We start from the raw sequence: 16,468 nt of genomic DNA on the forward strand, positions 1-16,468 counted from the left end.
AAGGGAATCTGTTCCCCACTGCTCAATGAACTGGATGATCATTCTCTAGTGGAGGAGATCCAGCAGTCTCTGAGATCAGGAAGTCTTTCCACAGATAAACTGTCTCCTGCTCAGTGGTCAGCTCTGGTTTTCATCTTACTGTCATCAGAAAAGGATCTGGATGTGTTTGACCTGAAGAAATACTCTGCTTCAGAGGAGACTCTTCTGAGACTGCTACCTGTGGTCAAAGCCTCCAACAAAGCTCTGTAAGTAAATATGGACTCATCTGTTTCTGTTTAAAATGGTCATTTTACTTGTCAGAATAAAACAAGCAGCAGAAACATGGACTTACTCAAATAGGGTAAAAAAAACCCCAGCCAATTGGTGCTGGCCCTTTAAAAAACTCAAAATAATCTATTATATATTATTATATATAATTTATTGAATTAAACAATCATCAGCCCTCCCAATCAGATATTGCAGCAGAACAATGAAAAGCATATCTTACTGGATGGCTACCACAGCCAGAGTCTTTACAGAACTACATTTTACACATTGCGATACCATTGGTGTTTCCTAACAGTAAAGGTTTTCCATTTCAGTCAGTATTTAAGCTTATTCCCCTCACATATGCAATTTAATAGGGACACTTTTTTCATAACTAGTGTTTGAAGGTGTAATATTTAATGTATCAAGACATTCTATCATGACCTTAATTGCTGTAAATGTTCCTACTGTCCACTATCATATCTCAGAAACAGATTCTAAAAGTTACAAAATAATCTGATAAGACTTCATTTACTATAACAAGCTAAAAAGTTTGTAGTAGGTTTACATGACTGAATCCTGCTCTTCAGCATTCCGTCCTGAAACTGCCCAATCAGAAAAACGTAGACTGAAAAGGGAAAGCGTTACAACTGCTTTTTTAAGATAGAAGATGAACTAAGGGGATGCACCAAGTTTCAGCATGTGATAAATAAGAATTATTTTCACAGAAATCAGGATTAGGAAAGTCATAAATAGTGTGTCCGCCAGTGGGTATTGGACTAGTATGACTAAATCCACCAGCTCCTCGCTAGTTTTGATTTAAATATATACATAATTGTGTTTTCATTGGACAAATTTGAAGTGTTTTATATTTAACAAATTCCAGACACATGAAGTGATTTAATTTAATCACAAATATCATTGTTTTTCAGACTGAGTGGCTGTAACCTCTCAGAGAGAAGCTGTAAAGCTCTGGCCTCACTTCTCAGTTCCTCATCCTCTAGTCTGAGAGGCCTGGACCTGAGTAACAACAACCTGCAAGATTCAGGACTGAAGCTTTTATCTTCTTACCTCAGCAGTCCACATTGCAAACTGGAAACTCTCAGGTCAGGTTTCAGACTTGTCCACTGATAACCACTTGAGATGACCTAATCTGAATAATATTAGTGCATAAGCCACTAACATATATAGAGTTCTAAAGTCACTTTTCAATTACATTTGAGTCGATTGTTAGACTCTGAATTACTTCAATTAAATTTTTTTCATGGTCACGTTTGTTTCGATTGGTAAAAATTACTGATATGCACAATGCTGAACATGCACCAGTTAGTATAGATTTATGGGTATTTTCAATCCATACAGATAGGTTAATATATATTTGGACACTAAACAAATTGTTTTGTTTTATTTTACCTGTTTACTAAAACATATTTAAATTATATTTATATAATGGGCATGGACATAATGTACAGACTCTCCATTTTCATTTGAGGGGATCCACATTAAAATTAGATGATGTTGAAATCTCCCAATTCTTTTAATCTTTGGGCTGAAGGAAGGACAATACTCGGTGTATAAATGCTCAATCAACAATCATTTATTTCCATACAATTCAACAGTCAGAGCATTATAACGTCCGGACGGGAGAGATGCTTGCAGAGGTTCGACAGCATGTCTCAAAATGGTGACGGGTTGCTCAGCTTTTTATAGCTCCTAGCGGCCCCCATCTAGTCGTAAAAGCCAAAACATCACATTCTTTCTCTGTTACAGCGCCTAAGTTATGACCTCGGCAGTTGTCTCTCTGCTTTCTGTAAGGTGGGGGTGTGGAATGTGGTCTGTCTGTCTCCCCTGTCTTAGACACAGAGTCTCCTGCTTACAATCTTCTCTTCATGATTCAACAATTAAGCATGTAATACATTCACAGCAGATCAAGGATACAGAGTGATGCACACTTATCTAATAAACTAATAAGTGAATATGTTCTGTTAACTCACAAGTATAATGAGAACTAAACTACATACAGCTCACACACTCTATATTAAAGGGTATAATATGATCTACAGCAGTATTCTAATTCAACTACTTTGATTACATATATAAGGTAACATATAATAACAGAATAATCTAACAATGAAATGTTTAGGAATCTCAGCTCTTTAACCTGTGCCACCATCTTTTTAAAGGCACTAAAAGTAATCGGACAACTGACTCAAAGGTTATTTCATGGGCAGGTGTGGGCAATTTCTTCATTATGACATTATCAATTAAGCAGAGAAAAGACCTGTAGCCGATTTGAGCTGTGCTGAGTGCATGTGGAAGACTATGTTGTGAACAAGCACCATGCGGTCAAAGGAGCTCTCCATGCAGGTGAAACAAGCCATTCTTAAGCTGCGAAAACAGAAAAAAAAACCACATCAAAGAAATGGCTACAATACTAGGAGTGGCAAAATCTAAAGTTTGGTACATCCTGAGAAAAAAAACACTGTTGAGCTCAGCAACACAAAAAGAACACAACAGTGGTGGATGATCGCAGAATCCATGGTGAGGAGAAACTCCTTCACAACAGCAAACATAATGAACAACACTCTCCAGGTTAATTGGAAACTCTAAATTGCCCGTGTGGGAGTGGGAGTTTGATTACCCTGTGGTAGACTGTTGACCTATCCAGGTGTACATCTAATGTCGAATATGACATCCCCTGCAACGCAAATTAGATCTAATTGATTTTACTTTTTTTCATCAATGCCATGTGTCACCATAATTTACAAGAGCTACCTAAACTTTACATTCACACAGGTAGATTGTCTTATTAGTAGTATTAAACCTTGCAAATGCATAACACAGCCGGATTTCACTGTGATAAACACTGAATGAAACTCATATTATTAAAAGAAGACAAAATAATTTCAAAGTTTCCTTCCTTTAGTCTTATAAATATGTTTATTCTTGACTTTCACAATCTATTGTATCCAACACTTTTTGTCACAGAAAACATTAATGCTAACTCTGATTTGTTCCTTATAATTCCAACCCTGTTACGTTACATATAAAATGGGCCTTACAGATGTTAAAAAACATATCAAATATGAATCCAACTGAAAATCTATCAATAAATAAATAAATAAATAAAGCTCCGTGTTTGTAGATGGGGCCACAGAACCTTCAGGAGTTTGAAGACTGTTTGGAAGTCAAAATCACTTATTAGAAATGCATGCAGGTAGATCCATACAGGAGGCAATTTGAAGCTGTCACCACCAATAAAAGCTTTTGTACACAGTATTAAATTCATTTCAGTAAGGGTGTATCCCTTTTTCCATCTGTCATTTCTCATTATGACATGTAATTTGATTTATGAACCTCAGTGGTTTGATTTCTTTGCATGTGTGGATTGACTGGGTTGTTGCTGAACTCTGGTGAGAATGTCATGCCAACAGAACCTTTAGAAAAATATTTACTTCAAAAATAAGTTATGTGTTCAATACTTATTTTACCCTCTGTATGTATTCTTGAATAATCAAGCAACATCCTGTCTTAAAGACCACTTTATATAATTCCACCACATTTTAGTCATGCTGGAATGAACTCCTTACACCTTACACGAGTTAAAGTTGTTATCCGTTGCATGTTTCTCACTTTATAAAAAAATTAATAGTTTTAATCAATGGACATGAATATGGATATGATTTTATATGGATTGTTATTGTGTGTGTCTGCAGTCTTTCAGGCTGTCTGATCTCAGAGACAGGCTGTGCTTCTATAGCTTTAGCTCTGAGCTCCAACCCTTCACATCTGAGAGAGCTGGACCTGAGCTACAATCATCCAGGAGACTCAGGAATGAAGCTGCTAAAGGAGCCACACTTGAGACTGGACACTCTCTGGTATGGAAAGAATATCTGATAGAGGAGAAAGAGCTGGAAACATTTTCTGTGCACTTCACTCAGCTCTTGTTTGTTTCATGTAGATGTGACATGGACAATAACACACTGAGAACAATCTTTCCTTTGCTTACAACAAAAACACCAGTCTTGTTAAACAAAGATCAAGAGGTATTTATTGGCGGCAGTGTTGGGTGTAACGCGTTACTGTAATTAAATTACTTTTTCACTGAAAAAGTAGAGTAACTGATTACTGTTCATTTTTAGGTATTTTAATTACAGTTACTTACAATGTACTTGCGTTACATTTTAAAATAATTAAACTCACTGAATATCATTATTTAATTTCAATAATTTATCTTCTAAAGGTAAAAGTAAACTCTGCCGCTTTAACATCGCTGTAGTGCAGCTGCGCGTCATTTTGCGCCAGTTTGCTGCGTAGTCGTATTCTAAAGCAGAAGATGTCGGACTCGGCTGAAGCGTGTGGCTGTTTTTTGAAATGGACATATTCCCGTCTCTTCACTTTTCTGAAACAAGCAGACAAGAACATTACAGTAATATGTAAGCTATGTCCTGGGGAGAAAAAACTATCGGCCACTGTTAATAGCATGACATGAGAGCATGGATGAACACTTCTGAGTGATCCTTGTTCATCATCCATGGATAACACCGCGGCAACTCCTGCTAAGCAGGCAAAACTTGATTTTACTTCAGCAGCACAGAAAGCGTCTGAAGGTGAGCTTAAAAAATGATTGCAGGCTACACTGTGGAAGAGATGCTACCGCTGCGTACTGTAGAGTCTCTGTCTTTGAAAAAAAATTATTTATTATTTAAAGAATTTAATTTCTATTGTCTGTCCACTCAAGGTTTATAGGGATTTTAAGAAGTATTTAGTTAAATTACTTATTGAGTAATTAAGTTACTTTCCAGACACAGTAATTAGATAAGTATTTTAAATACAATCTTGATAGAGTAATTAGTAATTAGTAATTAATAACTTTTTTAAAGTAACTTACCCAACACTGATTTGTGGTCACCATTTAGCGAACATTTCAGCCTGGCTTGATTAAAAATGAGTCATTAGTAAAGATTTATAATCAGAACTGTGGTAGAACTACAGGAAAATGTTTTCTGCACATTTTGAAGCATGCAAGCTTACAGAATTAAAAATATATATATATTTACTTATTTATTGCACTTTTTATAAATAAAAGACAGTGTTTTTGCTAAATCAGTTCACAAAATAGAATAATGGGATTTAAAGCAACACAAAAACATTAAAAAAAAACTTTTAAAGCAAGAGCAAAAGCATCTGAACCAGCATTTCACTGCAGTCAAAACAGCTTATTTTGTATTATATGTTTAAACAGATCAGGCAAAACATTATGACCACTAACAGGTAAAGTGAATAACACTAACCTGTTAGTTGGTGGGATAGATCAGGGAGCAAGTGAATACCTTGTCTTCAACACTGAGTTAGAAGCAGGAAATATGGGCAAATGTAACAATTTGAGAGAGCTTAACAATGACAAAATTGTGATGTCTGGACAACTGGATAAGAGCATCTCTTATTCAGCATTCCCAGTCTGCAGTGGTCAATATCTATCAAAAGTGGTCCACGCAAGTAACAGTGGTGAACCAACAACAGGGTCATAAGCAACTAAAGCTCACTGGTGCATGTTGGGTAAAGACTGGGCCCTGTGGTCCCATTTAATGGACAAAACACTGTAGCTTGAACTGCCAAAAAACTTAATAAATCTGGTATATAACCACATATGATTAGATATAGTTTTTATGTGCCAGAATACACAGCGCATCACAACTGTTTGCTATTTTGGGAGCAAAAGGGGGACCAACATAATATTAGGCAGGTGGTCTTAATGCCCTGTCTGATCAGTGTGTACCAGGTATTACAGCAGGAGAAACTAAGGCCTGATTTTCAAAATAAAAGGACCTTCTGGTGATTTCCACATTAGCCAGTAAATTTGATCTGTAATCAATGATTTAGTAGATCACCAAAAAATACTGATTATTATACCCATAAATTTCAAATATTAATGAATTATGAATTAATAACGCCATTACAAATGATCTTCCATTTCCACAGACTAATTTCACTCCAGATGAACATTACACTCACAGAGTTATTTAATTTAGCAATTAATTTATGTAATTGCCTGAAAAGCAGTGTGGATTATTTACATGTCTAATGTTCTTATTAAAGGAGATTAAATGTGTCTTTTAGTGATGTAGTGACTGTTGCTGCTTAAATGTACTGGCTTGTTAAACACAATCCAACAGATCATTCAGGTTTATGGATGTTAGAAGACAACTGCGGGGAATCAAAGACAGGCGGGTGCCCTTTACCATTAAACACAGCGGGAATGTTGAGATATTGAAGGTCACAGTTTTAATCAGTAAAGTTTAATTCAATACAGCTGTACACAGTTCTTTACCACCTTGTTAGATCATTTTAATTGAAAATAATAAATGAATCAGTTCATGTAATTTTCACTTTAATGATCCTTTTATAGATTCACATCTGTGAAAAGTATCATTCCTTATTGATTTTTTTTTTTTTAAATGGTCAGCTTGATGTATTTTGTGCCATTTTCACTGTAAATATTAATCACACTTAACATAAGGGTAAAAAGACATTTGAACTGTAACATCATGAAGTGTCTGCTGTCTCATTATGTTTAGCTTCAGAAGTCTGGCCTGAATGAAGTTAATTAGACAAGCTGCTGAAGCTCTGCTCTAATTTCAGAGAGAGACGCAGAGAGATAAAAGGCTTCTAAAATGCATTTAGGCTGCTACGTGAAGATTTAAGACAGTTTCAAATCTAACTCAGATCAAACTGCATTAAACTAAGCACATCATTGCTTCCATATAGTTGAGTTTTCACTTCAAGAGAGGCTCTTATCTCATTAACTTAAAACAACAGAACCTTTCAGTGATGAATACGAGTCATTTTATCAGGAACTGCAGTAACCTGCCTACTGTTGGGCACTCCAACAGTGATTGTCCACAACTCTCAGAGCAGCACATCAAAGATATGAGAACAAAAAAAAATCCCAAACTGTGTTTAAAACAGGAACATTTCTGCTGCACTTCAAATGAACAGGTGACAGAGTGATTAATGCTATCTGTCCCCGTTAAAGGAAAAAAACTAATTACTGTATCTACACTAAAATATGAAGCAGCTGATTTAAGAGGCTGATGAAAGTTGAGCCTTTTTCTCAGAGCTTTGTAAAAGTTTCCAGGCACTTTCTAATACATGGTCACAGGAGATAAAGGATCGAGATGATCACACACAGTTGAAGTGCTTTTCTTATCAATGCACTGATCAACAAATTACTGGAGCCATACTTTGACTTTATGGATTCAATCCCTGGGCAGCTCATCCAGCAGTAACTGTTCCAGCCACAGTGCAGGACTGAGCGCAATTGCAGATCCTTCATCCTGACAACAAGTCAGGCTGTACAATACACACACCGAATAAATACTGTTTATGAATACATTTGTGTCATTATCCAACTCATCAGTAATTTAATCCATGTATGGATTGTCTGACCCCCTCCTCCTTTCAGGGTGGAGCCTGCTGGAGAACAATGGTTGACACCAGGTCTGAGGAAGTGTAAGTGTGTTTTTAATGTGATTCGTGAAAACAAAGCCGCACATATTCAACCATTTTCAAACTGTCACGTCACTCATTCACATCTCTGATGTCAGGAGTCATTATCAAAGTGTCAATCAATGATGATGGATCAATAACTGCAGCTTGATTGTGTTTGTTCTCTCCATCAGATTCCTGTCGACTCACAATCAACACAAACACAGTGAACAAAAAACTCCAACTATCTGACAACAACAGGAAGGTGACACATGTGGAGGAGGTTCAGTCATATCCTGATCATCCAGACAGATTTGACAATGGGTATCCTCAGCTGCTGTGTGGAGATTGTCTGACTGGTCGCTGTTACTGGGAGGTCGAGTGGAGAGGGGAGGTTTATATATCAGTGAGTTATGGAACAATCAGAAGGAAAGGAGACAGTGAAGACTGTGAAAGCAGTAAACATTGCGTGTTTGGAAGGAATGATGAGTCCTGGAGTCTGTTCTGCTCTGATGTTAAGGGTTACTCTGTCTTACACAGTAACAGAGAAACATATCTGTACCCCCCTTCGTCCTCTGTCTCTAACAGAGTAGCAGTGTATGTGGACTGTCCTGCTGGCACTCTGTCGTTCTACAGAGTCTCCCCTGACACTCTGATCCACCTCCACACCTTCAACACCAAATTCACTGAACCTCTTTATCCTGGATTTACAGTCTGGTTTTCTGGTTCCTCAGTGTGTTTGTGCTGAGTTGAGTGTCCTCCTGTTAGAGAAGGACTGACTGTTGAACAGATAGTTCAGTCTGTTTATATCACTCAGAAACACGTTTTCAGATTCATGGATTTAATCAGTTGATGTTTTAAACTGTTTTAAATGATTCCTTGTAAAAAAAAATAAATAAAAGTTTTGCATTTGGTCCTTTAAAGATGGAACATTATTCCAGAATTCACATGTTGTTTTTCTGTCTTTTCAAGTTCATGGTACATATCTGTGTGTTTGGTTTCTCTGAAGCTCAATTCAGCTGAGACACTTCAGTTCATGTCAGGTGCACTTAGTTTGCTGCAGAAGAGAAAACCTCTGATTTCTGAGAGGAATCACTGAGCGGCAGTGACCCAAAACATGAATTTACAAGAGTTTGACTCCAAGTTGATGATTTGTCCCTTTGCTGGTTAAAGAAACTACATTCTGATATTCATGACTGGCCTTCATTAAATATCAGAGAATTCCTTCATATACTACTTGTGAAGTAGAATTGATTTAATAGATAATCCAATGCTAAATATTCTGAAATTTGTGGAAAAAATGAATAAAAGTCTTATATATGTTCACATGGTTTTGTGTCATTTTTGTATTATTACTCGGTCGCTGACCTTGCTTTTTATCTCTGATTTTGTGTGCTGAATAATTTCATTCTTGTCATTTCTTGGGACAGACTGTTACAGAACCATTTCCACCAGTGTTGAAGGAACTCTACTTTTTTGTATATATATGCACAAATCTTCTGGTAAAAATAAATTAAATAGCTTACATGATATCAGCTGTATATCGAAATGTATGATAAGGGTGAGAGATAAAGAGAAACAAATTCCCCACTCAGTCTGTGTGCAGTTGTAATCCTTATATCTCTCATCTTCTAGGTCTGTGAGCTTGAAGGTACAACAGTATCTAGTATCCTAGCTGTTCTTGAACAATTCTCTTCTGTGCAGATATCTCACATGTTGTTCCTGGGATCTGCCTGAGTCATTTGCCCAGTTTCCAAAAGGCGCAAGAGGTTTCTATGGAATGCCAGGAGTGACATAATTAATTAATTAATTAATTAAACGTGTCAATAATTAATTAAAAATTGAATTAATTAAATAAATATACATAATACATTTAATTAATTAATTAATTCACATTTAAATTAATTATTGACACATTTAATTAATTATTTAATGGTGTATTTAATTAATTCATTTTGGCACATTTGACGCCTGGCTCTCAACATGAATTAATTTTATCTGTCAGCCTCAAACTCAGGGGGCGGGGGTTAATGCTGCCAATGCAGCTTGTCTAATATCTGATTGGTTACCATGCAACGTAAGCCAAGACAGGTCGATCCTAGATCATCGATTGCTATGAACTGGTTGTAGTGTGGTCTTGAGGCAGCCAGGTATCCCAGAATGCATTTCAAATCACAAGCAGCAATGGTAGTGGCGCTCTAAACTGTGAGTAAAGTTTTAAAATACCACATTTTTCTTTCACAAACTACCCTTTTAATATTGTTTTAGCAGCAAATGTAGTGCCATAATCTTCACGTCTGGTCAGGTTGTCAACATAGAACATGTTTGCAAAAGTGTTCTGATGTTTGTTTGTTGCTAGCTACGCTAACAGTGAGCTGACAGAGTGTACAGAGCTCACAGCCCCGGTGTTCCAGCTTAGATGTTGCATCCGCAGATTCTCATTTTCAGCGAACCGTCATCTCTTTCCGCCTGGTCTTGTGTCTCTGTTTTTATAACATAAATAACGAGCCAACATTGTCCTCGCGACACTAGCGATCAGCTCAATGGACCCTTAGTTTACCTGCATACATCCTGCTCACCTGTCAGCTGTTTAACACCTGCTGCTAATTCAAGAAACACGCTCACATTACCTGGTGATAGTTGCAGTTTAACATTGGCAGCTGCTGCTCGATATAACGTAATGTCGGCGCAATATTCTGCAAAGAATAAGTAAATGTAGTTTGTTTCCTAAGAGAAAGGCTGCTGGTAGTGATGTGCGAGTCATGAACGAATCGTCTAATACTCGAGAATCACTTTACTGACTCATGAATCATGATTCCCAATCCCAAATGACTCATTCACTGACTCATCCCTGTTGATGTTAGCAAACTAATTTCATTAGTAGAAATATATCTAGCTTAAAATTAAAATTGTGGGAAAAAAACAACAGCCAGTTTATTAACAAAAACATTTCTGCTCTGAACTGGAAGAAAAAGCCTTGAGTAGAAAGCTCACGTCAAGACAATAGCTCATCAGTTCACAGTATCATCGCTCTGCTAACATGCTAACAGCACATTTGGGTTACTCACCCCCTCCCTTCCTGAGAGCTAATGTCCGGTGCGGAATCGAAGCATGAACAAATCACTCAGTTCCTCCGTAGCCGGCCTCATTCAGGACTAAGGACTCACTCATCCCTTCCTTCCCGACTCACAGCTCAAACGAGTTGAACAAATCACTTCACCCCCTCCCTCCCGACTCACTTCACCCCCTCCCTCCCGACTCACAGCTCAAACGAGTCAACCAAATCAACTCTCCCCCTCCCTCCCAACTCACAGCTCAAACGAGTTGAACAAATCAACTCTCCCTGTCCCTCCCGGCTCACAGCTTCTTCTTCTTCTTCTTCTTGGTTGGCAACCAATGTTAAGGTGCATTACCGCCCCCTGGCTCACAGCTCAGTGGACGCTCGCACTACATACGACTCACTCACCCTTTCCTTCTGGCTCTCAGCTGCTGGAAGTCAGACCGTGTTGCTGTGGAAGAGTCATACCTTCACCTGAGATGAAGTCTGATAGTCTGACTGACCCAATATAACATTCAGTCTACACTTTGTTTGTTTTGCAAAGATAATAAGCAGACCAGCAGGAAAAAAAGCGTTAACTTGGTTTTAAAGCCTCTACTTCAAAATATATATATAGTTGACCTTAATCTTACAGAGAATGTGATGATTTTATGGATAATTAAAGTCAGTCATATATCCACAAACACAACAAGCTGAAAGTCAGTGAATGCTGCTCGGTTCGCAGTCCTGAATATGACGGCACAAGCAGGATTCACTGCACTGTTAATGGTAGCTATGTTATATTGCTGCCTCTGTTCGGTGGTGTCGAGCCAAACGGACTTTAACGTGTGTTTGAACGAGCTGATGGTTCACTCGTTAAGCTGAAAGAAAGGTGCTTTAATCACAGGAGCCACACATGTGTCCACTGTACCATCTGTTTAGCACTTGTAATAACACAAACACTAAATCCTCCTTCTCTTGCGCTGTTTTGTAGCAGTGTATACACCTGAGCCTGTCACCTGTCTGTCTGTCCTGCACTCTCTCTCTCTTTTTCTTTCTCTCTGATTGTGGAATAAAAGTATGAACATGTATTTATAAGTTACACTTGTGTTTGAATCCTGCAGCTTATCACACATTTGATTTCCATGTGTGACAACTGCAAGTGTCCAGAGTGAGGACAGACTGAGGGACCCACTGCTGCACATCATCTGTGAGGCTTTGCACCCCTGATGATCCACCAGGACAAACTCAGCAGTGTGTGAGGAAGAGGAGGAGGAAGAGCCAGCAGCAGCTGACAGATGGAGAGAATAGACAGACTGTTCCCTGTTTGTGAAGGACTGCTAGAAAAGTTTAAAATAACTAATTGTCTGTCCTGAATCAGTCTTATTAGGTAATGTTCAAATAATTTTTATCATTCCAGTGTTTTCAGTGTGGGAGAAAGTGCTCGGGGCCTTCAAGTTACACACTATGAAAGGCAGCAACAAGTTTAATGTCCAGAAACCTAAAGTATGTATCAGCAGCAGAATGGACCTAAAAATAAATGTTTGTTTCAGTTCTATGAAGCTTTGAGTATTTTGGATTAGTGGTACTGCTGTGTTTGTTGCATCATATTGCTGTAATTGTTTATATGCTTTATATATTCTGAGGTAAGTTGATCTATAGTGTTACATCATATTCTATAAAGATGTTATGTGTTTGTATACTTTCTGCCCAGTTTGACCCATTTAGCAGAAGTCAGCCTGTTTAAGGCTCTGATATCTATTCTGTATGACTTAAAGCAGTTATGACATGGTATGATTTTCTCACCCAATAAAGGAATATTTAATATATCAGTCTACTCTTCATTCTATCAGAAAGAGTTTTCACAGCTCGTACATTTTGTTTTTACACATATATGTAAGCATTGAGCCAAATTTAGTAATGCCAACATATTAAAAGAACAATATTTGTCTCTTATATATAATACATCTATATATACACTGTCAAACATACTTGTCTTTGAGTGAAGATTTAAGGTGAAAGGATATTTAAATAAATGCAACTTGAATCTTTGACCCAGAGTTCAAGCTCACTGCTGTAATATATCCTGTAACATATATCCTGTAACATATATATGTATATATATGTATATATGTATATATATATATATATATATATATATATATATATATATATATATATATATATATTAGGGGTGCAACGATACACAAAATTCACGGTTCGGTTCGGTTCGATACTTTGGTGTCACGGTTCGATATTTTTTCGATACAAAAAAATGTTCATGCCTTTTTAATTTGTCATTTATTAAAATTATAAATATATATTTTAACTCAAAAGTACAGTTTTTAAATTTAACCCTAACCCTTGTGCGTGTTTTTTATTTTGACAGCGAATGCGCACCTGCGGACCACTTATGTGCAGCCCTGGTTATTTAGCTCGTCATATTGCAGCCACAGAAATTCTTTTGTCCATGAAACCATAAAGCTGCACTTTCTTTTTGCCTTATAGTCTCATTTGTCATAACTTTTCCGTTTTGTGGTAAGCTTTTCTTTGGCTGTCACTTCTTCACCCTGACCTGTCTTATTTGGCTCAGCAGAACTAAAATATATATCTGTCTGTGAAGGTTCTCAGTCATCCAGGTCATCGTAGTCAAATATAAATCCTGCTGCTTTTACACACGCACTCACATAAGCTCAGCGATTCTCTGCGCGATCAACCTCTCACATGTTTAAGCTTGCTGCGGGAGATTTCACTTGTCATGTTTGCATAGTAAGCTAACGATTAATAAGACGATGTCAGAGGAATTGGTGCACAAATTATCATCACTCACAGATCAGTGCTGTCGCTCTCTATACACAGTTCGCACGATTGCAAAGTGAAAGCAAAAAAACAAGCGCAAATTCAAACGCGATTTCAATATATCACATATTGACAGTGGCTCACCGATGCCAATGACATAATTACCCAGCTACATTTCTGAAAGAATGCAAAAGCATTGACATATATTTTTCCTTCCTACAATAGCCGTCTGAAAAAAATCGCTAGGCCCAGGACATCGGGCTAGCGGTTTTGCGAGCCCTGTATCTGATTGAGGAATCACTCATCTTTGGAAAAGAGAGTTTATTACAGAGAAATGCCTCTTTCCAAAATAAAAGCTATACTATCCGCTTCTTCTGGGCTATATTCTCAGCAGCATAAGGAGAATCATGTGCTAACAGCTGTCTAAATGACTCGGCTAAAGTTAGTAGCATGCTTGTTGTTTTTGTCTTTGCACTAAGATGATGTAAATGTGCAGTCATATTTGTTGTGTTCCCACTAGTGCTTTCAGGTTAATCTCGTTGAAATGACCTTAACGCCACAACACGGCAAATCTCCGTTAACGAGCTACCGCCGATCGCCCCGTGCATGGGGCTAGACGGCAAACACGTTAACGAGCTAACTGCGCTAACACACTAGTTCCCACCCATGTAATTGAGCATTGCATGGCACATCCAACATACTGTTTTACTTTAGTCCATGACTCGCTTACCTTCAGGGTCATACGTCACATGAAAACCAAAATAATTCCAAACGCCAGATCTGAATGAAAGTGGGGAACGTCCATGTTGCAAGGAGAGCTTAACTTCTGTCTTGCTAGCTTGCCCTGCACTCTTCCTTCTGACTATGCTGTCTGTGTTGAGCGCTCAGTGAATCTGCGTTCGACTGCTCCACCTAGGGTCGACAGTGCAGCCTAGGCGGAGTAGTCGAACGCAGATTCACTGAGTGCTCAACACAGACAGCATCGTCAGAAGGAAAGTTGATAAAATAAATTACAAATGTTGTATTGTTCGATACATATGCGTACCGAACCGAAAGCACTGTATCGAACGGTTCAATATCAATACGAATATCGTTGCACCCCTAATATATATATATATATATATATATATATATATATATATATATATATATATATCATAATAATCTGACAATACATATAATATTGTCCATATTATATTTACATTACCACAGTGAAATGATTTTAGTCTCATGAACAACATCAGCTAATTGTTATTTACTAACTAATCTTGAAATGACTGTTCAGTACAGAAATGAAGCCCAATCATGTTTTACAGTCCTGTGGTCTCAGCCTCAGATACTCAACTAATGAAAGTGATGTCATGACAAAAATGAATGACCAACAAAACATTTTTTCTCCTTCATTTCTGTCACACAATGCTGTATGTAACGTTTCTCGCGGTTAGTATCATGGTTGCTAGGCAACCTGAACAGCGCAACGAAGGTTAGATCGTTCCATTTCACAAGCCTCTCACTTCGCACCGTACGTAGTGCGCGTACTTCAAGCGTGCAGACCCTGAATTGGGACACAGCCAGTGTCTGACTCGGATACTGCTGCTGCAATAATGTAAGTAAAATAATCAGAAATTCGCTATTTCACTAAATTATTTAGATGACACAACATATATTTGACACATTTGAGGAAAATACTAATAAAATAAAATAAAATAAAATAAATGTTCCCTTTAGAAATCTTAATTTTGTTGCTCTTCTTTGATCTATAAAATAGTTGTTTTCTTTTTCAATCACTCATCTTAGCAGTAGGATTTACATGATGTACATTTTTTGCACTCTCTGGGCAACTGACTCAGTGACTCAAGTGACTCAAAAAACCTGATTCATTTTGGTGAGTGAGTCAAAGTCAGTTCGGTAAAAAGAATCGAATTCACCATCACTAGCTGCTGGAGCTTGTGTTTCGCTCAGAGTGACTGACCTCGAAGGATACACCCGACCCATCTCTCAAATCCAGGGAAAAGAAGGACACATTTGAGCATTCGAATTCGGACATCCATGGGTGCCTCGCTGTGACGTAATCGGCCTTCAAATGCAGCCTGCGAAAGATGTGGCGTCAGCTGTTGACTGTTTACACTCAGGCAGAGGAGTCATCGTTCAAAAGGTTTCTCCATGTAACGATCTGCTCGAGGGTGTGGGGGGTGCTAGGGGGAAGTGGATGGCCAGGTGAGTTCTTAGAGTGGAGAGTGAGAGGAACGATTTCAACCTTGTTTCCCAGTGATAAACAAGATACTATGGCAGGAGGAAGAACAAGTGGAAATGAGGACTGACGCAAACCTGAGCAGTGAAGTGTGCAGCAATAAAACAAAACCTTGTCATGGAGATCAGCATCCAGAAGATCCTGAACTATGGGTAGTAGAATGATGGAGAAATGTGGCAACTAGAAGCACAGAAGAATGCACAGAATAAAATACAATAAATGTATTTAATAAAATTTATTTTAAATAATGTATGATTATAATTTATTATAATTATAATGATTATATTTATTATAATAATAAAGTATGATTAAAGTAGCAGTTATCTCATTAAATAGTTTTTAAATGGCTAAAGCCACAGGTATTGAGGTTCTTTGTTTAGTCTGGCTAACAGTCCAAAATCTAAAGAGTTTCATTTAATTACATGTGTGACGAAAAGAAAAACATTAAATCTGTTGTTGTGGTTTCATGGCTCTATCTAGTGGACTGATAGTAGAAGTAGAGCAGCTGATGGCAGCTTCCTCTGCCTCACAATGCTGTCTGACTGCATTCAGCTGACACTGAGATGAAGCAGAAAAGAAGCAGCTGGTATTTGGACAGCACACATGATGGAAAGGAGGGTTTCAGTTGATGTACAGATGAATGATTT

At 37.7% G+C, this 16,468-nt stretch overlaps 1 protein-coding gene across 1 annotated transcript in view; it reads left to right on the forward strand.

Moving 5' to 3' along the window:
* LOC120746043 (NACHT, LRR and PYD domains-containing protein 13-like) overlaps positions 1-7,915 on the forward strand; it is a 9,613-nt gene extending 1,698 nt beyond the window's left edge. Inside the window, exons 3-6 of the mRNA XM_040051251.1 lie at positions 4-245; positions 1,179-1,352; positions 3,963-4,124; positions 7,712-7,915. Coding sequence (XP_039907185.1) covers positions 4-245; positions 1,179-1,352; positions 3,963-4,124; positions 7,712-7,847 — 714 coding nt within the window. The 3' untranslated portion in view covers positions 7,848-7,915. The remainder of the gene's footprint in view (positions 1-3; positions 246-1,178; positions 1,353-3,962; positions 4,125-7,711) is intronic.
* Positions 7,916-16,468: the final 8,553 nt, after the last annotated feature.

The sequence above is a fragment of the Simochromis diagramma genome, unplaced genomic scaffold (genome assembly GCF_900408965.1).
Source record: "Simochromis diagramma unplaced genomic scaffold, fSimDia1.1 OVJJ01000107.1, whole genome shotgun sequence".
Classification (NCBI taxonomy): domain Eukaryota; kingdom Metazoa; phylum Chordata; class Actinopteri; order Cichliformes; family Cichlidae; genus Simochromis; species Simochromis diagramma.